Here is a 22,413-nt window from a genome sequence, read left to right on the forward strand (position 1 = left end):
TTAGCAGGCTATTGGCTTAACCCACAAGGTGCTCAACTTAGTCAATGAGCAGATGTCTAACCCAGTGTATATTTGATTAAGTTTGTTTTCTAAGTTGAGGTACCTTATACCTGTCTTGTTGAGGATAGTGCAAGAAATCATTGACCTCAGTAGCGTACCGACAGTCTAGCCTGGTCATGTGACCTTCTACTTGTTGAAGCCAGCACCATACTTGTGTTTAACTAAAAAACCCCTTGTAACTATTTGGTAGTATGATGTTTCATTCATGTAACCGATATTCCATGTTAAATTCCCAATTTGATGCCAATGTTAACTAATTATTATTATTCTGTGTTGCAAATATCACAAACCACACATTTTATATACCTACCATAACATTGTACCCGCTACGATTCCCAACCACCTCATGCTTGGAAATAAATGCATGTTTGGAAATAAATGCTTTATTTGAATGAGAGAAGTTGCTGCATTTTCTCTAACCAGGAAATTAGGCCACTTGTGCACAGCCAGACTATAGTCACACACACTGTTGTCTACACTTCATGTATAACTGAGAATGTGTTTGCCCCATTTGTCTTTGTGCTGCTCTTGGACTTTGAAAGAACAGCTGAATAAAACTCAAATGCAGTGCAAATGTTTCTTAGTAAATCAATTACAAATGATTTGTGTACAAAAACAAACAGGTTTTAATTAAATATTCAAAAATTAAAAAAAAGAATTAGGCAAACAATTTCCATTTGTTCTCAATGTTTTAGTTTCTATTGCATTTGAATGACCATATTATCCACATCATAAAGGCATTAAACTACATTTTTAGTTATATATTTTTTTTCTATCATTCACACATGGCATTTCAAACAATAAAGTGCTTTTTTTTTCTTAAAATAACCTTCTCTTTAATCAACCCCACATACACTGAGACAATACCTGTGACCCTCTCTAAGACAGCGGAATTTGTCACATACATGTGCAAATACACATTTACACACAAACATATTCAGTCCACCACCACACATGAGCAGGCGGTAGTTTGACCCTGCAGTTCACATACAGTGTATGCTTTACTCTGTGCTTTATACTGTAAATGGTCTTAAGTGTACAGGTTGTTTGAGGTTATCTGATAAGTACTTTTTAGTATAACTTTGTCCTTTTTATTCTTTTTTTTAAATTAGCTGTTGTTATTCATCCGTCTATGTGTATATGTGTGTTTGTGTTTGTTTGGCCAGAGGGTTCATCTGTTTTCATCTTGTTTAGAACAGGTACAAGTCAAGCTGAATCTGCATACAGGTATATGAGCATACACGCACACGCACACACGCACACACACATACATACACGCCAATACAGAAAACACGCCAACACAGAAAACACACTCAATTTCATCAAACCCTGTTTTGACCCTTTTCACTGGACAGCTCACCTCTTGTCTCAAGTGTGGGCCATGCATTCAGTCAAACAGAGAGCAGAACACATCAAGTACGTAGAAAAGTTTTGTGTGCTTGAAAATCTGTTGCATACATACATTGCAACTAATGAAATAAATGAAACGTCCATGCTGGATTACTCAGTGTTTTTTATTGCGCTAACATTTTGAGGCTGTTGCAAAAGATAGCCAGATATTGCAATACCATCCAGGAATATTTTATGAACTCTATTTAGTGTGCATCCAGTAATGTTTAGGGTTAGCGCTTAGGGTACCATATGGCATCTTTCCACTGTGTCATGACCAACAGTCATTTGATGTATTATCAAGCTTTATCCTTTCTGTGCCTCTGTCTTTACACTGACCCCACATACATGCTCGCCCACATCATGAGACAAGGGGACCACTTCACAACAGATTCATCATACATTATATGCTCATTGTGTTTGAATTGAAAATTACACCAGATCAGAGTAAAACAATGATTTCTTAATACGTCACAACATCACTGATAACTGAACAGGCAAAATGGCAACAAAAGAAAGTAAAGTTTTTTTTTCAGTTAGTTGTCTTCATAGATGATTCAGTGAGATGTCTAAAGAAGAGAAATACTTTCTCTTGGTTGTCTTCTTCTTTTGCCATGCAGACTATTCTGACCCGACCTCACCCGTCACACAATCCAGTCTGTTGTGCTCGTTATCTGCCACATCTTTGATCAGCAGGCTAATCACACGGCAGGAAAATATTACATCACAACCCATGATGTGAATCTGACAGTTGACACTGAAACAGTGGCACGGAGCTGCGGACATGACTGACAGTTTAACGGTGTCTCCCTTTTATGATCGTGGCATCCATTAGCAGTTCAGAAAGGCACATAATACTTTTAGAGTGCTCTCCAGTGATTAGATGAGATTTATGTCCTGCTGTTTTGAGTGACAGGCACTTGAACACCTTTCTGTCCTGTTGCTATGGACACAGGTAAAAGAGAAAGAGCATATTAGTCACATACAATATGAAGTGGCACCAAATATATCCAGAGGTGATATACTGCACAAACAAGCCAGGAAGGAAAAGTAATCACAAAATACAGACTGTAAAGAAACTCACCCAATCTGTATTTCTCTTTAGCCTCCGCTCTCTCTTTGGCATCAAAGTACCAGACTGTGATGGCATAGCTGTAAGACACAAGAAGGATAAAGATATACTAATAAGAAAATAATTATTTCTCTTTTGTGGGTACAGAATATAATCCTGGTGGAAAAATTAGCTATTTTCTAGCATAAGAAATTAACTAGGTGCTTGTTTGAGGCAAAATTGCTGATAAAAGTCAATTTAATGGCTGTTTATTAGCATATAAACAAAGTATCTTTTAATGTTATTCTATTAAGGTAATGATTGTATTATGTTGCATAACGTTGTGTGTTTTGGGTTTATGTGCCAAAATGCAACTGCTGGATTTAATAGGGGTTTTTTGTTGTTGTTTTTTTTAAACTGTCTGTGATAAAGACGTAAATGCTCACAAAAAATCTGATTATGAGGTCAAAAATTGCTCTCTTGAAAGATCATTTCTGACCCAGCTAGAGACAACACATCCTATGAAATGAACAGCAGACTGTCAGGCAAGCTGATGTCCTGGGCATCAGAGGGTTAATCTCTACAGTTTCTTGTCCCTCCTGTGGGGCTGTGTTGTTTATTCCTGTCTCTCATGTCTGTGCCTCTCCAGCACGAGTCCTGCAATCGAACCTTCCTCCCCTCTCCCTCCCGCCTACCCCCTCAGGAAACACATACTTCCTGCCTTGGGCCCCGCCTCGCCCCCCAGCAGTCAGATGGAGAGGAGAGGAGAGGATGAGTCTGTTGCGTTTGAGCATCAAGAAAACTTAAGGACTTGTAAATATGTATCCTGGTTTCTCTTTACAGTTGTCTGGAGTCCATAAAATTTTAATTCCCTTGCTTTTTAACTGCACGGTTTAAAGTGATGAGAAATCAAGCATCATCTCTTTGTCAATTGTCTTTGACAATTTATAGTAAATGATTGTAATGTTAAAAACAAAGATTTTTTTTTCAATTGTGCATGTGCAAGGTCTTAATTATACAGTAGGGAGCAAACTAAAATAGACTAGATATACATAACTGGCAGAATTGGCACTATGCCCTGTCTTTTTTTATACAATTTAAAATCATGGTACAATGTTACATTAGTTTGTGTGTGTACTGCATACACAATACCCGAGCAAGTTTAAGAGTTACTAACCGAGTGGCGTAGGCTGGCTTGACTTCATGTGGGTTCCTGCGGTCAGACCAGAAGATGAGCAGCCGGTCAAACATAGGTTCGATGTTGGCCACCACATTTTTGCCTTCAGGGTAGATCTGCAGCAACCCTCCTTGTTTCTATAAACACACATACACAAACAAAACACACACAATACAGCCTCTTACTTGCAACATAAATGCCAGCAATTTCTGGAAATGTGGAATTTTGCAAGGATTGTTGTTTCCTGAGGGTGTCTGAATGTTTTCTCTGTTGGGCACTAAGAGTTCTAAGTGTTGGGTTAAGTTACTTATGTAAAATTGAACAATTTGAAAAAACATGACCAAAGACTAACAAATCTTTAAAAAGACTTGAAGAATCATGTAAACTGAAAGACCAGAGAGTTCAAGTCTTTGTAAGACACCGAACTGATAATAAATCCTTTTGGTGTTGCTCCTCATTCAAATAGAGATTAATACATATTTTCAAGTGTAATAAAACATTTTAAATAAATTAATATTCATCTTATAAATGTACCTTGACATCCCAGTTCTTGTTAAGATAGTAGATACATGTGATGCAGCGTCCGTCACCGTTGGGGTTGTCAACATGGCGGACATATCCTGCCCCGTTACCTGGGTAACAGGCAACCATGGCCTAAAAACAAAAGAAATGGATCATTAGTTGTGCATTTGTCTCCGCCTTAGACAATAAGCACTTGAAAACAACAGTATAACAAGTAATTCTGCTGCCTGGCACACTTTGGGCCTCAGCTCACTATCACAACTGTGTGTTAACAACCATTTTGCTTCATTTTCACAGCTACAAAGCAAATATCACCTTCCAGTTAAACATTACTTATGATACCTCCAAGACAGAAATTTATTCAAAATAACACAAATCCTCGTCCACCATAATAGACTCCATTTTTAAACAGAGGGTCAAATCCAGTCATATTGCAACTAATTTTGATCCCACCTGTATTAGATGTAAGATTGAACCTGCCCCTTTATACCATCTATTTTGGGCCGGCCCTTTAGTGGTAAAACTCTTGGACAGGATATTTAAACATCTCCAGAATACACCATATGAATATTCAATCCTCTTTGTGTGTCACTTTATTTGAAAAAATATTTTTTTAGGGGTTCCCCCCCTTTAATTTATTATCATTATTAGTATTATTATTTGCATTCCTCTGACAGTATTTGTTTGTGTATTAGTATAACAAAAACAATTTTAAAAAAAACTGAGTTTACAAAAAAAACCCAAGTAATCTCTTCAATGGACTTCATAGGTTGATGAGATTTTTTCATGTGCTTTGATGCCTTTAAAAGTGAATTGTGTTATGGATTATTTGAAAAAAGAAAAACAGGACTGTAGAGCTGCAATGATTAATCAATTAGTTGATCAACAGAAAATTAATCGCCAGCTATTTTGATAATCGAATAATTTTTTTCAGTCAAGATCATTTTAATCAAGAAAATAACAGACAGATTAATCGATAATGACAATAATTGTTAGTTGCAGCCCTACAGGACCATGTGAGGGATGAGTTCACCTGTTTAGAGTGGTGACACTTTGAGGAACTACAGGTGATCAATTAATTATTATCAATTATAGGTGACTAGTAAGCATTGCTAGAGGTTTCAGCCAGAGTACAGAAGCTGCAACAGAAACCTTCAGTGCCACCCATTCAGCTTTCACACCACTCCAAAATAAACTCTTTCCCAGCTGGAAAGACTGTAATTTGTGAGACACACACACACACATACACACTCACAAGAAGGAAAAAGAGCAGAGAAATATGTCAGAGTTCAGCTGTTGTTCCCAGCTACGATCTGCAGATAGAGTATCCATGTTCAAAACAATGGTCTTGCGTTGGTATTTCCCCTGCTTGACGTCTCTGCGTTCAAGGCTGTGAAGCAGGAGAGTGCTGCTTTCTTTGGGAAGTCAGAGGGAACCGAGACCTGCGTGAGAGCTCTCCGGTCGATGCACATTCCAGACCAGGGCCACTACAAGACCATACGACTGTAACTGACAAAACTGTACCAGGGTCAAAATGAATTGAGCCCACGTCAGTATGACATATACTGAGGCACAGAAACATACTCATGTTTCAAGCCAGAGTAAATAGTTTCCAAAGCATCTCCATCAGACTTCCAGTCAGACCTGCTATGTCTCAGCAGAGTCCACAGCTGATTCAATTACTGGCTGACATCAGCCTACGCAGGCAGACAGAGATTCTAGGTGAGGATAGTTGGCATAGAGTGATAACTTCTCTACCATCCAGGCTGAATACAAAGGAATACTGTAACTCTGACTTATCTTGTTCTGCATGGGAAGAAAAAAGTTACAATATTGGAGTCACTACATCACTTCAGCCCACCTCTAGGACACTATCATTCATGACTAACAAGTTCCACACTGCTGCAATATCGATTTAACTTACTTGACTATCACCGAAGCTGTAGTACTATAGCATCAGAGTCTTAACCCTGAGGAGATCAAACAACGTTCACATAGATTTCTAAGACAAATGCACCTTTCCTCATGTTTGTGAAACTCAAATAAAAATGACAGTATGTTTTGTGTCCTCTGGTGTTTCCATCCACATTCACAGCCAAGTTTGGTTGTGTTGTGTGTGACTCCGCTCAGCCATTGTCAGCTCTCATTACTGACTAACTCTCGCAGTCAGAGCTCATTAACCCCCGGACCTTTTGCTCCGGGCTCCAAATGACAACCAGACTGGTTGCGTCAAAACAAACTTATCAAATGTACACAAAGGAAAAAACAGAAAACCATGTGCGTTCACATAGTGATCATTAGAAACATTACTGTAATCCAAATGTGATTTAGAGTCACAAGAGCTGATTATATTGTGACAGTTTCAAAGAACTAAAACCAGCTTTGTCAAGTTTGGGGTTACTAAAACTGTATGCGGAAGATTGTGACATTTGGTATGTTTTTAGGCATGATTATGGTTTGCATTTCATTTTACAGCTACAGTTAAGAGGTTTCTTGGTTTCAACTGTTGCGATATCCCAAGGTGCCCCTTCTGGCCAACCCTGCAACATCATCACAAGTGGTGGCAGGAAAAAATCCTGCAGAGAAGAGTCTGCTTTTAGCATACCCTACCTGCTGTCAGCGCCAATTTCAGATATGTCCCGCTGTTGCTGATCTTGTATCAAACTGAAAACAGCTGCTGCTCTGTTTTGTAGGGATAAATGCCCTTTTGTGCAGACAGAAACTAGTTTAGACAATTTCTGTCTCAGAAAAACATATGTAGTTGTCAATATTCAAGAGTCCCATTATGAGATGGTTCTTAGATTGGATTCAAAATACCCAATGAAAGAAATATTTAGAAATATTTACTCTGTTACAATGACTGCTGTCATGGAAATAAGTTCTTATATATGGATATACACATTACAAAATGTCAATACCATGGGTTAAAAAAATAACCTTCATAATATTTAAGTAAGTTTTATTTTCATGATAGGAAACACTCAAAGAGTGGATATTTTCCTTTATTTTGATAAAATATGATACAATCTCTTGATCTGACACAATATTCAGAATGAAAAACTCCATAAATTAATATAGAATTTAATGTGCTTAAGGATGGATTTAATAATCAGGGTGATGTTTTTTTGTTTTTGTTGTGTACATATTCAAGGAAATTTCCAGCAGCTTTTTTTTTTCAAGTTGGTAACAGTCTTAACAACTGTAATGAACCACAATTAACATGTACTATGCCACACCAGACAGCTCAGCCCTCGCCTGCAGCATAAACACATCACACACACACACATACTCACACACATAAACATACACAATATCTATATCAAAGCTTACACAAGACAGGCATATAATTTAGGAGGAGGGCGCTGATGTTTTCGCTAAACCAACCCGAGGCATTAAAAAACTAGATTTGAATCCTTCAGACATCACTACCATTCAAACCAGTTTCATACACAGCCACACTGTTTCTGACAGTAGCTTATAGACACACACATGCACAAAACATTTAGTCACACAGCGTGACACGGCACGTCGCGATCCTATCTGTCATTTCTGCCCTCCTCGCTCCTTCATCTCTGCTGAGATCTGTGCCCACAGTCAGTTCAAGTCTAATTGGCACCAACCACCTGCATGCCAGGCACCAGCATTAATGCCTAATGGCAGAGCTTGGTACAGTAGATACCCGGGCTGCCAAGCTGATGCCCGGGTAGGCAGAACAGGCTGTTCTGGACAAGAACAAAAATAAACTCCAATGCTGCACGCATATTCTGATAAGAGGCATGATGGTAGAGAGAAGGGTGAGGAGGGGAGAGGGGGCTAGATAAGGCTCGACAAATAGAGGCATTACTGCTTGCCAAGGAGAAAGAACGAAAGAGAACGTGTGTGTGAGGGGGTGGTGGGGGTTAAAACAGCGAGGAGGACGTTGTTGGTACACTGTGATGATGGTTAATTTATTTATTTTTTTCAATGAGGGTTTTGTAAGCAATTGTGGCTAGTTTTACTAACTGTGGATGTTGTGATTTAAAGATGTCTCGTATTTGAATCTTTATATCATATGACAGACATATAAGATGTAAAGCTGGTTGAAAACAAAAACAGATGGGCTTTTACTGGGCCAAGTTCCCCTCTACAACAGTGTAGTATATACTATAGAGCTCAGCTTTGAAAAGAGCATACAGTACATGTGGTAAAATACTCAAGATGCACTCTTTCTGTAAATGACCTAGACGGTTTTATTTGCGTAGCTGATACACTGGATAGAGGGTCAGACGAAGACAATGTTTAGAATTTTGAAAGAAGTGTGTGCTTCTCTTACACGTGCTGTAAACAGACAAGAGACTCATCAGCAATTCATGAAATGCAGATATATATAGACAGAGGAGGGAGGAGGGAAGACTCTGCAGATCAGACCATATGGTTACTCATGATACTTATAGGTATACTATTTCAATACTGCAGGCATGAGTACAGGGTCAGTTCCACAGCTGGTAGAGACTCACTGACCCAGTCCCAGTGTTCAACTTAAGGTCTCAGAAACCTGACTGATTTTAATTAAGTGTGAAGCTTAAAAAGTCTTATAAAATTGTGTTTTCTCTTTTGTGAATATAATAACAATTGATAATTGTTTGATCAAAACAAATTAACATGATGATGCCATAGTAAAAATCTAGACCCAGTGGTGATTTCCTGTTGCAGAAGGATGAAAAGTGTGCAGAAAAAGGCTCAAAAAGTCAGCAAGAGAAATCTAAAGATCTTCCCAATTTCACAGTGGGACAGCCCTGAGCCCTCGTTGTAATCGGAAAAACATGGATCAAAATCAGTGAGTCTTCGAGAGTGGACGGTGGGATTAGCACTGGCATGGTAGGACCCCATCTCTGGGGTTGAAACCATCTGTCAGGCGGCACTGCCATCTTACTAAATTCCCACTGCGGATTACTTACAAGCAGCCTGGATGACACAAGATGTGATATAAAATTCAGTCATTATTAATAATTTCTACTAGATTGAATATGAGAGACGTGAAGAAGATAAAAGTCTGTGTGAATTAAACTGAATGATGATTAAGTCTTTTATCACTAGCATCTATCTCTGCTGCCTTTCCTGCAGGTTCATATCATGGCCTATTATTCAGCTAGATTCACCTCTAGGCCACTGCCTCTATGGGCTAGATATTGGTTTTCTAGGTATAAGATTGCAATCTAAACAGTGTGTGTGTGTGTGTGTGTGTGTGTGTGTGTGTGTGTGTGTGTCTCTTAATAGATTTATGGATGTACTGCAACATAAACAACAACAAAAACAGTGCTGTACTGGTTTAAACCTTTGAAGGTAGTTGTACTTTTTACAATTGGAGGATTTCATCACTAAGGTTACAAGGTGTCAGCCTCAGACTGCTTGTGTTGATATTTGGGACTTTCTATAACATCCATAGGTTGGTAGCAGAGGGTTTGCAGCATTACGTGATAAAAAGGGGTAAAGTACTTGCAATGTTTATGTATATACTTATGTTGTGGCGGTTATTTTATATGTGTAACATAAATAAGTGTGTATACAAACTTTAAAAATGTGAGAAACTACAATCAGACACGATGAGCTAATCCTGCTAATTATGCACAAGTCACCATTGACCACAGCAATGTGTGTGTTTCTTTAGGTGTTAGTGTATGCATGTACGCAATATACTTATTTTTGTGTCATCATTCACAAGTTTATGAAATTTAAAAAAAAAGTCAATTCAAAATGGGTAGGCTTTGGGATGTCCCTTACTGCTAATATACATATATGCTATTATATGATACATAGTCACACACTGTAAATGTGTTTTGGGATACGACAACACAAAAAATGAGAATAAATTTGAAACTAATAGTAATATGAAGTAAGAAGGACTCAACAGTAGCTGTGTCCCAGTTCCATACCTTATACTAATCCTAATCCCTGTTTGAGTATAAAATGCATACATTTAGACTGGAAAAACACAAAATGCAGTATACTTAAAAAACATCAACTGGATTACTTAATTCACCCAATTTTTGATTGTGATGTTGATGGACATGAATGTCACAAAATGCCATGCACAACAAAAATTAAAGAAAAATGGAGAAAATTTAAGAAAAATGGAGAAAATACCCTCAGGCCTCCGAGGGTTAAAATATCACACAGTGTTGTAACATTTCCAACAACAGCTAAAAAGTACATGAATGCTGCTACATTGCATTTAAAATAGGTAGGTTGCATCAGGGGGGATATCCAAATAAACGCACAATATCATCCAGAATACCATTTTGGAGGCAAATATTAGCTAGTAATGATTATTATTATGTTCATTTTTATCACTGCTTGTGTTTACCCTCTGAACTGTCTAAATGGAGACTAAATTAATACCAAATTTGTCCATCCATCATCCATTTCATCAAGCTAGCTAGGTGGTCTGTACTGTAACTGCATTGTGTGTGTTAGAATACGACTCCTGTCTGCATGGTGGCACTGCTGAGCTCTAGGAGGGGCATATAAGGACACACTGCTGCAGTAGACATTCTCATTATACTAGAGCTTCTGCTGCATCGCCCCTTCTCACTCACTCAACACCACCATCCTCCCACTCCTTGCTCCCTAACTCCCTCTCTGCCTTACAGTCTCACTTCCAGTCTATCCCCTCCCCCTCATGTATCTCATTGCCTTTGTCGAGTTGTTTCTCACTTTCCCATAACACAACACTTTTCCTTGCACTGTATTAACTGAATTACTATGTCCTTTGTCAACACTATAATCCAGCCTTCCGCGCATCTCACAGACAGCAAAACCTGGATCCTGCTGACTAACAGAAGTCAGGGTGCATTTTCGGGCATTTTGGTACATACAGGGTATTATTTTGGGCATTGCCAGTCCCTCTCCGTTTCTCTCTCATCTCTTTCAGACACAATGCGGAGCTCTACTCTGTATGGGCCTGTTACCAAGGTAACGGCTGGGAAATATTTTGTCCAAGGAGCAAACAAGGGGTTGATAAGATGAAGGAGAAAGGGAGTGAAGTACAGGACAGCGGAAAGGAAAAAGGAGGTCAGAACAAAGAAAGTGAAAAATTTAAATAAGGTTTGAGGGATGGAGTGACTGGTTATACTTCTCCTCGATCCTCCTCTTTCCATTTCCTATCACTGCTTCTCTCTCTCTCTCTCTCTCTCTCTCTCTCTCTGTCTCTCTCTCTCTCATGCACACTCCATCATTGTATCTATTGCTACGCAGTCTCTTGCACTCTTCCACAGAAACATTTTGTACTGTACAGCACCGAACTTTTTCAACACACCAAGGGCAAATGGAGAAATCTGGCAGGGGAACAGCTGGTGTACCTGTAGCAAATGTACCTGGTAATCACACCATGCCAAGTAAGAGAAAATGAATTACTTAGTGACCAATCAGTAAACACATTACATCCAAATGAGCCTCTGGCAGGTACTGAGTGACATAGAAAATCTAAACAACTGGCATCCATAACTATAAAACGTAACCCTAGAATAAACTCCTTATTCTAAAACCATGTTCCTCCGTAGGAAACTATTTCTATGCACATCTCCTGACTGTTTTCAGTCCTCATACAAGCATCTTTCCAAGCGAAACAATAAAAAAAACTTTAAATACACTTCATTAAGGTCTGCCCTGAAATTTATACCCGCAATCAAATAAACTTACGATGCTTATGTTTTTTTTTTCTATGAATCGACCTCCTCTACAAAACAGGCTTGTGAATTGAGGCAACAGCTTTGATGCGTTATTGATTTTACCGATTAAAACCACTTCATTCATGTAAGGAAGCTGCAGCTCAAAGTGTCAAAGGATAAAAGGGCATTTTTATATCTTTTCATGAGTGAGATGGTGTTAGTGTGCAGTAGAATGCAACTCTCAACAGTGAGCAGAAGTGGTATTTTGCACTCCAGCACTGCAGCAGAACTAAAAAGATCTAGAAAATGTGAACATGTTTGCCTCAAACCACTCACTTTTAGTCCCATTTTGCTGTCATTTTGTCACAACAAAGACCAAGTATGACTTTGACTTGATAGCAGCACAATCAGCCAGGGGTCTATAGGAGCAAAGGCTGCTGATGTAACCCAACCAGCCCCTGTTTAAACACTGCCACAATCTTATGTAAATGACTAGACATGAAGGGCAAGTTGCTATGTCTGGTGTTACACAGATGGGGTGAACGAGGTTGTGGCGCCAATACTTTGGGAAGAGAGGGAAAAATAGTGATGATAGATGATCACATCGAACATGGTGAAGGTTAGACAAAAAGACACAACCAACACAAGACAGGAGATGGTTAATGTGAAGAATTTCCACTTGGCTGCCAAAATGCTCTACGTATATTTCGAAACATTTTCTTTTATATTGGGCTGCCAGGTTGACTGTTTTTCAGATCAGATCAGACGCTGTGTTCATCAAAATGCTTCCTGGAATATATTTACCCCACATGACGCACTTGTATCAAATCTGTGTACACCTATCAAACTGACCTCTTATAGAATTACAATATTAGTATTTATTTCAGTCACACTCTTTCACCATCTATCTTTTTTTTTTTTTGATTCTTCATTTCGAAATTAGCAGTTTAAACAAATGAATGTTTTAAACCACACCAACCTGTATTGTCTGGATCTGCTATTTGCAAATCTTGATTGCACATAGGGGAAAAACTAAGAACATGTTGGGTAACAGTCTAGACTGGCATGTAATGGTTAACTCACAGCTGATAGGGAAACAGACCATGACACCACATCCTGAAAAACACATTCATATTTACTGAGTAACTGTTACTGAGGGCTATTAATGCAAAGAGGGACAGGTGGAACATGTACGTAATCTTAATGTTTTCACTTCGCTGCACAGTTTTTCCATTTCACAGAGGAAAACAGTAGCGAAAATAGGAGAGGGGAGTACAGATAGATTCAGGATGGAGACTTCAGTCAGAAAGGGTCACTGACATTACCTGGCTCTGATAACCCAGGACTGCGTCATTACAGGGAGGAGGGTGGGGGCTCACTGTCCTGCACACAATGTCCACAGCTGGGTGCAGGACAAAAAGCCTGCCATCTGTGGACTATGACGAGGGGGAATTACAGTCATCTGCTGTTTAGTCTTAGTGTGTATTGCGCTCTGTTAGGTGTTGTGCTGCGGTAATTGTGCATGGCATTTGAAAAATATCAACAGAAAAGATAAACTGAAACGTGTTGTTTAGTTACGGTAAAAATAAAGAGAAAACTTGTGGTTCACATGGCATGAAATATGAGTAAATGGAACAAAACACTCTCCTACCATGCCAGTGCAATGTTTGCATGGGTGAAAGTAGGGATAGAAAAAGTCATCTTCAAAGCCAGAGATATAGTGATGGCCAACGAGATACAGCTCCAGATGCATTTTTTCTTCTCCTGGGTACCAGTGGAATGAGGGCAGGGACAAGGCCAGGCCTAAACTCAGGCACAGTGCCAGGTTGGGAGGAAAGCTCAGCCCGCAGCCCCCCCTTATCATGCTCATATGTGCCAAAAAACACAACAGGGCTCATCCTAACATCCTACCTGACGTTCTGTTTGCTATCCCACTGTGGTGTTAGTGTGTGTGTTTGCCTGCCTACACTTCAGCATTAGAGCAGACATGACACAACCAACCTCTTGCTCAAAATATAATGATGTCATCAGACTGATACACCCATGTCGTCTTTTTTTGTAGCCTCTATTTTCTCCCTTTGGCACATAGCTTGAAAACATACCCTTCTCTCATCCCTAACCCCACCATTTTCCATTATGTGCCACCTCTCACCTTAGTGCGTCCATTGATGACACAGTCCCCCAGCTGTCCATTGGCAGCGCTGTACATGACGGCCTCATCAATGTGAGCCATCAGCACCCCGATGCTCTCGCACCCGGGCTCACGTCCCTCCACCCAGGCGATCTGGTCGCCCCGGATGCTCCGAGAGGGAATGCTCTTCTGGCTCACCAGCTGCCCACCCCGAAATTTCCCACTGCGGTTTAGGATCTCCACCTCCTCCAGGACCCTGTCGCCCAGTTGAGGGCCAAGGAAGTTGTCCTTCACACAGATGCCGTAGTACTTCATGCAGGGGATGATGTACTGCTGGGCTATGCACTCTGCTGACCAGCCAGCGCCTGCAGAAGGTGGAGGGGTGGGGATGCCATTAGCCTCCGCGGGGGAGGTCTGACTGGGTGCAGCTGGTGGACCAGCCGATGCCACATTATGTCCGTTGTGCTGGTTAGTGTGGGGGACAGGAGGGGTGAAGGGAGATTGGGGAGTGACACAGTGCACATTATTGATAGTCATTTGGTTGCTATGGGAACTGTTGCTGCAGTTGACTGTGAGCGGGGCGACTGATCGGGCCACCCTGGGGGCCTCTGAAGATTTGTGAGCAACACTTACATCTGCCAACCTTCTCCGCTTTAAGTCTGAGTCTCCTGAAGCAAAAACCGAGTCCACAGAACTTCCCAAACCCGGTGACCCACTTGTGAGACCATTCAGAGTCTCTGACCCCAAGTCCCGGTTCTCCCCACCCCTCCGTTTCTGTTGTTGCACCTGTCTGGCTTTCAGGTCACCATTGAGCCTCCTCATCACTAAAGGGCACTTCTCATGAGCTGTGTGGTCCCCGTTCTCCACCAGACAGGCTCTACTAGTGACAGGGTACATAGGGCCCCCCACCATCCCCTTCATTTGTGCAGGGTAACCGTTTGGTGTGTGAGCCAAAGCGCCTGTGTGGCTGCCTTCCACGGTGGCAGATGGAGACACCACCCCACCGTTGTAGATCGGCACGCCGGTTTTGGACTGCTTCGTCAGGGTTGTGATTCCAGGGGAGTCGGTCTGAGAGGCCAGACCCGCGAGTAACTCCGCGGCTGTTGGGCTCCCGACGGGCGCCGCGCAGAAGCCGTTAAGCCCCATGTCCGCTCGGTACGTGTGATGAATCTCCGCCGGTCCGCACACAAGCTGTTGTCCGCTCGTCCTTCTCTCCTGCGAGGCTGAAACAGCGACGCATCCGCGGGAAGAGCTTGGGTTTAAAAGGTCCGTGTGTCCCAAGCTCTCCATTTCACCTCGTCATCTGCTGGATGCGCACGTAGCTCACGTCCTCGCTTCATTTTCTAGCTGAGCTGCTGTTTTCCTTGACGGAGAGGAGCTCTGTCACAGCCGCAAGAAGTTTCATGTCCAAGTCTTGTTCTTCTTGCTTTTATTTCACCCCTTTATCTTATTTAATAATCTCAATCTGTTTGCATCCGATTTATAAACATTTTGAGGCTGTGGAGAGGATCTGTGGAGAGTAAAATGATACACTTTAGACCTATTAATAGCACAGTGCAGGCCACTTGACAGTGAGCTGAAGTAAATAAATCCACAGTATTTATATAGTGGGTATACAGTTGAATCATCATTAGATTAGACTGTCATTAATTAAGTTTTCACTAAGTTTTTTTTATTAGGCTATTTTGTAGCCGAGTTCAATGCTTAAAAGGAGGGAAGGATGAAAGACGAAAGCCAATAAAAACTCACTTTTACTGACAGTTTTTATACCTATTTAAATTAGACACCACCTTCAAGTGTAATCTTTGTGTTTTAAGTAAATTACAATTCATATAATACCGTAATGAAACATAAGAAGACTTTATTTGGTCTTCATCGGCTATTGATTACCAACTTGTAATCAGGTCATGGCAATTAATCGCCTATTAGCAAAATCTATTCATTCAGTTGAAACACACGTTTCACGGTTGTGAAATAAATCAGTGCAGCTAATAACGTTTAAAAGCAAGTGAAAATTCCCTCTTGAGGAGATCACAGCTCCTCCGCTTACCTACGGCAGCCCACAGCAATGCAAATCCACAGTGAGCGTACGTGACAGGCTGAGAGTACGCATGTTATTTCCGGGATTGTCTTGCCCGTGTGTGCGTCCCATCCAATTTTCTTGTCGGTTATAAATAATATCCGAGGGATGACGGCAACCAGCGCCGACCTGACACATTAAACCAAACAGGGGGACGGAGGGAGATGCTCCGAGCCACACAAGGTCCCCTCAATCACCAAAAAAAGTGCTCTCCGTTGTGCCGGCGAGTGCCCCCAGTTTCTGTCTGCCTCCCCTCCTCCCTCTCCTCCCTCCCACAGCCCGCTTTCTCGGCTCTCTCTCTCTCTCTCTCTCTTTCTCTCTCTCTCGACTCCCTCGTGTCATTTACATGCACAAGCCATGTGACCACTTGCTACTACGACTTCAGCTGCACCGACAGAAACCGCCATGACATTAATTTAAACAAACCTTTACCCTATATAATCTATGGCACGAGGCAGTCTTTGGTGATAACCAACGTATCTGCAGTGATATGACTTTCAGTATTATTATAGATGAATTAATTTCTTACATGTTGAACAGTTATTAAACGTTTCCAAAATATGTTTCTGCCAGTTTGCACTAATAAAATATAAAGCAACCTTGCAATTCAATACAGTCCGCTAAAATAAATATTGTTGTTTTAAAACTTAAAATGTGCATTTATTGTTAAGATAAATGGTGCCAGAGAGGTTTTATTTTCACCGTTTCTTGTTTTTTGAAAGCTTTACATTGTACATGAGTTTATTTTATAGTGTCAACTAGATTGAGTGGTTCATTTAGAGAGAGAGCAGAGCAGCACAGTATTTATACTATGTGATGGAGACAAAATCTTCTATCAGATGAGTTAAAGTGAAACATTGGCTTAAACAGCAACAGTCAAGTTAAATATGAATAGGTTTTGAATGGATCTACTAGTCATGTAGGCTGCTTACATACACTTACATTCACACACACACACACACACACATAGGCCTACTGTATATACACATGCACACAGTCTGTTTTATCCTCAATATGTCTTATCCATCAAAGCAAAAATCCTGTTGATCCAATATTGCCATAAATCAATCCAGTTTATTGATTTTCAAGACTGTCCATGGCCTAATACAACCAGAGATATTGAAAGGAGAGCCACTTTAGAAACAGTACAAAAAAATCTATATTAGTTGACAAATCTCCTTTGTCACACAATGTATATATTCTCATATTGTTCAGCCCTAGTGTCCTTTCAAAATGTACAGTTTCATTGTGCATTTGAAGGAGTCATTTAATGTATAGTTTGTAGACATTTAAATGAGAATCAGGAGTGAATGAGATTCAATCTGTCTGTCTGTCTGTTTTCAGAGCCCATTATGTCTGTCCTTAATCCTGGGCTTGTTTAACTCTGCTTACATTTGACGCATATTGTCGACCTATATATTTGTGTAGGAGGAGGAAGTGATGTAATGTGCTGTTATAAAGCCAGGACTGGGGTTAGGATGCTAGATTAGCGCCTCACCCTCAGGGATTAGGGACAGAGTATTGACACAACAGTGGCACGCCACATGCATCAGTCGCTTCTCGGTGCTGCCCTCTCTTAGCCTATGGACCTGGAGAGCAGCCATGTGTAGTGACTGTTATCAGCTGGGGGCCTCTCACTCCTCAGCAGGTATCCATACAAGAATATTATGTAAGTAAATGCACATATAAATACATACATGACACGCAAATCAAAAAAATGAATGAGAGGTCATGTACCAGGTTGCATGGACGCCTCACACATAAAAGTGAAGATAAACAGCCACCCTTCCTGCCTTTGCCACAAACATATAGACACACATCACTGGAAGATAGTGATAGCACATAAACTCACCATAAATAAACAGCTAGGTCATTGTTGACCCACCAGACAATGCTTTCACAGGCATTTGCAGGTATTTTGTGTTGTTATAGTAATGCAACAAATACATATAGATGCTTAACACTGTACAGCAAAGGTATACAACATGTATGTAGGCATGTACAGAGTGGAGGTAAAGGTTATAAGTTCATGTGTGTATGATTGTAAAGTGAAGATAAGATTATAAGTTTAAGTGTGCATTTTTGTCTGATATGAGTGTATTCATGTTTTATTTTCGCCTGTCATCAGTTTATGTTATGTTAAGGTACTATTGAATATCTTTCTTTGTATAATAAGAGAAAGTAAGCAAACCTGGACATACTATGCACACACAGACTATATATTTGTGTAGGCCACTCAATAGTAGTGACTTAATAAACTGTTTTAAATATAGTTTTTAAGCTCTCAGGGGTTTTGTCTTGTTATTAATTCTCTATTCTCTCTACTCTCTATCTTGCACTATTATTTATTATCTAGTACTTTGGCCCCAGAGAAATATCTTTTCATTCTGCTATATATTATGAATGTATGGTTCGAATGGCAATAAACTTGAACTCTATGGTTAAAGGCAACGAATCTAATAATAAATAATACAAAAACTAAACCAGACAAACTTTAGTACTATTCAGTGCTGATGGAGAGGGGTATAAAAATATGGAGCAGTAGCGGAGCTGAAGAGAGGATGGTGTTCGATACGTTGAGGTTCACAGACCCATCAGGCCTGGGATCGATTGTCTCTGACCGCATGCTTGTCGAGTCATTGAACTCAACTAAGCAAAGAAGAATTTGCAGTCCGAGATCAAAAATAAAGCTCCCACATAATTATGTGAAATCAGCATGTAGTGAAGACTTGTAATTTCATGGTTATTTGTATTTTATATGTTGCAAAACTCTAAATTTCTCAAGAAATCACAGACTCATGACTCATCAGTCGCTTATGTATTTAATTGGGTTTGTGGTCCGTGGGTGCGTGCAGCAAAAGGAACACATATTTTCAGACCAGCATGAAGAACAACACAATGTTTCAAGGAAAAGAGAACTCGTTTGTGAAATGTTTCTTCGGTCGTTTGTGAATCATGTTTCTGTTAATCATCTCCACACAGCTACCCCATGACTACAACAGGTAACCTTATAGAAGACTGCCTGTGTACAGGTCAAAGGCCATTTGTTTCAAGGATGCACAGCATGTAGCATGTGTTTTATTGTTGCTGATATGGAGATGTGACACGTTTTATTGGTGTTGATTTTGAAAACAAGATGTGACCAGGAAGTTTATCATCTGCGTCTGCGTACGTTCACCCTAATTAAGGGTCCCCCCGCCCCCCAAGCCACTAACAATCAAAAGGGAAACTTTTACCTCCAATTTTGAGTTCATTTTCACATCATACAGTCTAAACAGTGAGTAAAGTTGACAAAACATAACACAATCCTTCCAAGTTTTGACTTTGCCAAGCGACCAGAGCAGTCAGATATTACTGTAAGAATGACACCATTGTTTTCACAGCAGTGCAAGATGAATGATGATTCATTGTTTGGCATTGATTATAGGGGAGAATATGCACCACGTAATCCAAATTGCCCAAGGTAGTATTTAAACATCCCACAAAATATTAAATATCTGGAATAGAGCTTAAAGTTGACTTGATTACAGCAGACATAGGAGGTGATATAACACACACAGGCACATAAGCACACACGTGTAAACCATTAACCCATGACGGTGGCTCCAACAATGTCACTGACATGAGAGTTATGGTCAGAGAAAACAAAATAAATCTGGGCTCCCATGTACCAGGAGATCAAAAGGAAAGCAGTACCATAATTAAAGGAAAAAACAAGCTTGGAAACACACACATTCACACACCTGCAACATTAAATAACCCCGACAGCTTCCCATCCTGTATCCTGCACATTATGGTATTTTCCCCCCAAAATAACTTACAATGCCCAGTTTACATAATGAAATATGACAGAATTATATAATTTCGATAAAACAGCACACGTATATATTCATAAAAAAGTTGTTGTTTGTTTAATATTTATGTTCTTGTTTTGTATATGTTCTTGTTACTTCTCAGTAACTTCTCTCATTTTATTAATGTCAATAAATCATTTGTCTGCTGACCAGTTGACACTTGTATCTAACACTTGTTTGTTCCAAGGACTGAAAAACAGTGTGCTCATTGCCAAGGTCAGTGCTCCCAACGCAGCTGGCTGGAATCCCCCAGACCGAGTAACACAGACTAGTGCAGCTCTGCACGTATACATCTCCTCCTCCTCTCTGTCCCTCTCCCTATCTGTCTCTCTTTTTTCCCTCTTTTCTGTTGACACCACAGGAATCAAGCTGAGAGGACAACAAAGAGTTAACAGAGGGCTGAGGCCTATAAGTAGGTTGTCTTATTTTTGCTTACTCTGTGTCTTCCACTTTTTAAAAGTCGCCTCAGGAAACTATTATTGTACACAAAACATTTTCTTCCTTAAATTGTATGTGCTTATATTGTTTTATGGTGTTATTCAATGTGCCTGTCAAGCCTACGCTTTGAGCGTCTGTTAAGAGTATTACAATTGTACAGTTTTGAACATTTTACTTGTGCTGGCAGATTTGAGAATGAAAGACCTGCTGCTACTGCTGCTGGATGCATGACAACGCAAATGACAAAGGTCATGCCAGTCAGATGACCATGTTAAAAATAGGCAGCAGCTCTGTGGTGTCATGGACAGTTTGTTTCTTGATTTTTGGTATGGAGTATGGAGAACAGGGATGAGGCAAAAGAATCTGGAAGACAGATCCTGAAAAATGCCGAGACACAGGGATGGGGAGGGTCCAGTGTGTTTGGAAAGTGTGTGAAAACAAAGAGAAAAGAAAAGAGGGTAGGATAAGCATCAGGAATGAATTATAAAAGATCTGCAAAACAGTTTCAATCCGGACTACATCATCATACCCTCTTTTATGAGAAAAAAAAAATCAATGAAGGAAATGATGAAATGATGAAATCAGACATTAAAAGCATCATGAGACAAAACCTGATCATCCTGATCTGCACAATGCACAACAATAAAGAAAGACAGGGAGGAAGAGGAAGATTTGTTGTGTAAAAGTGAGGTAATGAGAGCAAAAGGAAAAGACAGTGAATGATAGCAGCAAGGACAGAGAGCGATACGGGTTAGTGAAGTGGTCAGGGAGGGGAATTTGAGGATCAACTGTGCCGCTGGCCTTCCTTAAAATAGCTCATACAGAGATATGGAGGAATTTTCTGTCTTCAGACAAAATGTCTAAACTGTTCTGCCCGTGCGGCACTGTCCCTGAAACAACAGAAAAATACCACTTATCCCACACATTAGCAGGATCTGCTACAAAACTCTCACTCTCTCAAAACTATTCAGTATTCAGAATGTGATGGTTTAAATCTCATGTTTGTAATTTCATCTTAAAATCTGCTGTTTGTACAAAGTGAAATATGCTCCATCTGACATTACTTCACTGTCTCACCCCAGGATCATGCACAATAATTTAAAAGTGTTTTTTGGAGCACCTTTGTGTACACATTTCATATATAGTATTACATCTTTTTCAAAACTGGTACAATAGTGAACAAAAAAAAACATTTTTGCACAATTTTAATTATCTATTCATTTAAAGGACCTATAAAAAGGTAGTCCTTGGTTTTCATGTTTTGTAATTTGAACATTGAATCAAAGTAGATCTGATATGGCATTTTTAGAATTCAGAATAGAAAAAGACCCTATATTGTCAAAGTGGAAACAGATCTCTACAATGTGATCTAAATTAATTACAAATGTGAAATACAAAATGATGTTTACATGAGTGTTTACTCACGTTAATAGGGCACACCTAAATCATCACTGGTGCAACTAAGTGGTTTTGAAGTCACATAATCAGTTAATGGAAATCAATTGTGGGTAGTCAATTGATTTCAATTGACTGTAGTGCAAAATCATCTGTATCTGCAGTATAACTCCACCCAGTATTATGGCAAAACCTACACCATAAAGACAAAACAACACTCCTAGCAACTCAAACACTGAGTGACTGTGCAAGAGGAAGACCAGTAAGGGAGTCAATTTATCTATCTATTATCTATTCTCTCATCTATTATCTATCTGAAACTGACAGTTCAGCACTGATTCATATAATTACTATGTTGCTGCACCCATTTTATAAACACATATTCAAGCCCAAAGCACAAGGGACAAAACTTTTCATCTTGTTTTGCTGCTGATAATTTTATTCTACAGTTATGGAAACATCTGTCTAGTCATCGAGGTTTGAAATGGAGATTTTGAGATTTTTGAAACTTAGAATTTATTAACATCACTGAGTCTTGAATTCAAGACTGATAATCTGCCACACAGATGACACACCAGCCATTGCACACTTTGTGTTCAGAATATATATTTTTAGAAAGGCCATATAAGTTTGTAGTGATGCTGACATACAGATATTTTAACGTGTGGAA

General features: G+C 39.9%; 1 protein-coding gene across 1 annotated transcript; it reads right to left on the reverse strand.

Moving 5' to 3' along the window:
• Window positions 1-1,556: 1,556 nt before the first annotated feature.
• egln2 (egl-9 family hypoxia-inducible factor 2) lies at window positions 1,557-16,314 on the reverse strand. Its single transcript, XM_067594780.1, has 6 exons — window positions 16,027-16,314; window positions 13,998-15,486; window positions 4,212-4,331; window positions 3,678-3,814; window positions 2,534-2,601; window positions 1,557-2,392 (listed from the first exon to the last, which is right to left on the reverse strand). The coding sequence occupies exons 2-6, from the start codon at window positions 15,264-15,266 to the stop codon at window positions 2,340-2,342; spliced, it is 1,647 nt and encodes a 548-aa protein (XP_067450881.1). The 5' UTR covers window positions 15,267-15,486; window positions 16,027-16,314; the 3' UTR covers window positions 1,557-2,339.
• Window positions 16,315-22,413: the final 6,099 nt, after the last annotated feature.

Source organism: Thunnus thynnus, chromosome 7, assembly GCF_963924715.1.
Source record: "Thunnus thynnus chromosome 7, fThuThy2.1, whole genome shotgun sequence".
NCBI lineage: Eukaryota > Metazoa > Chordata > Actinopteri > Scombriformes > Scombridae > Thunnus > Thunnus thynnus.

Coding starts and splice junctions, on each gene's coding strand:
- egln2 (XM_067594780.1), bottom strand. CDS start 15,266: ATGGAGAGCTTGGGACACACGGACCTTTTAAACCCAAGCTCTTCCCGC. Junction 3,815..4,211: donor ACAAGAACTGGGATGTCAAG/GTACATTTATAA, acceptor GTGTGTTTATAG/AAACAAGGAGGGTTGCTGCA. Junction 2,393..2,533: donor TAAAGAGAAATACAGATTGG/GTGAGTTTCTTT, acceptor CTGTGTCCATAG/CAACAGGACAGAAAGGTGTT.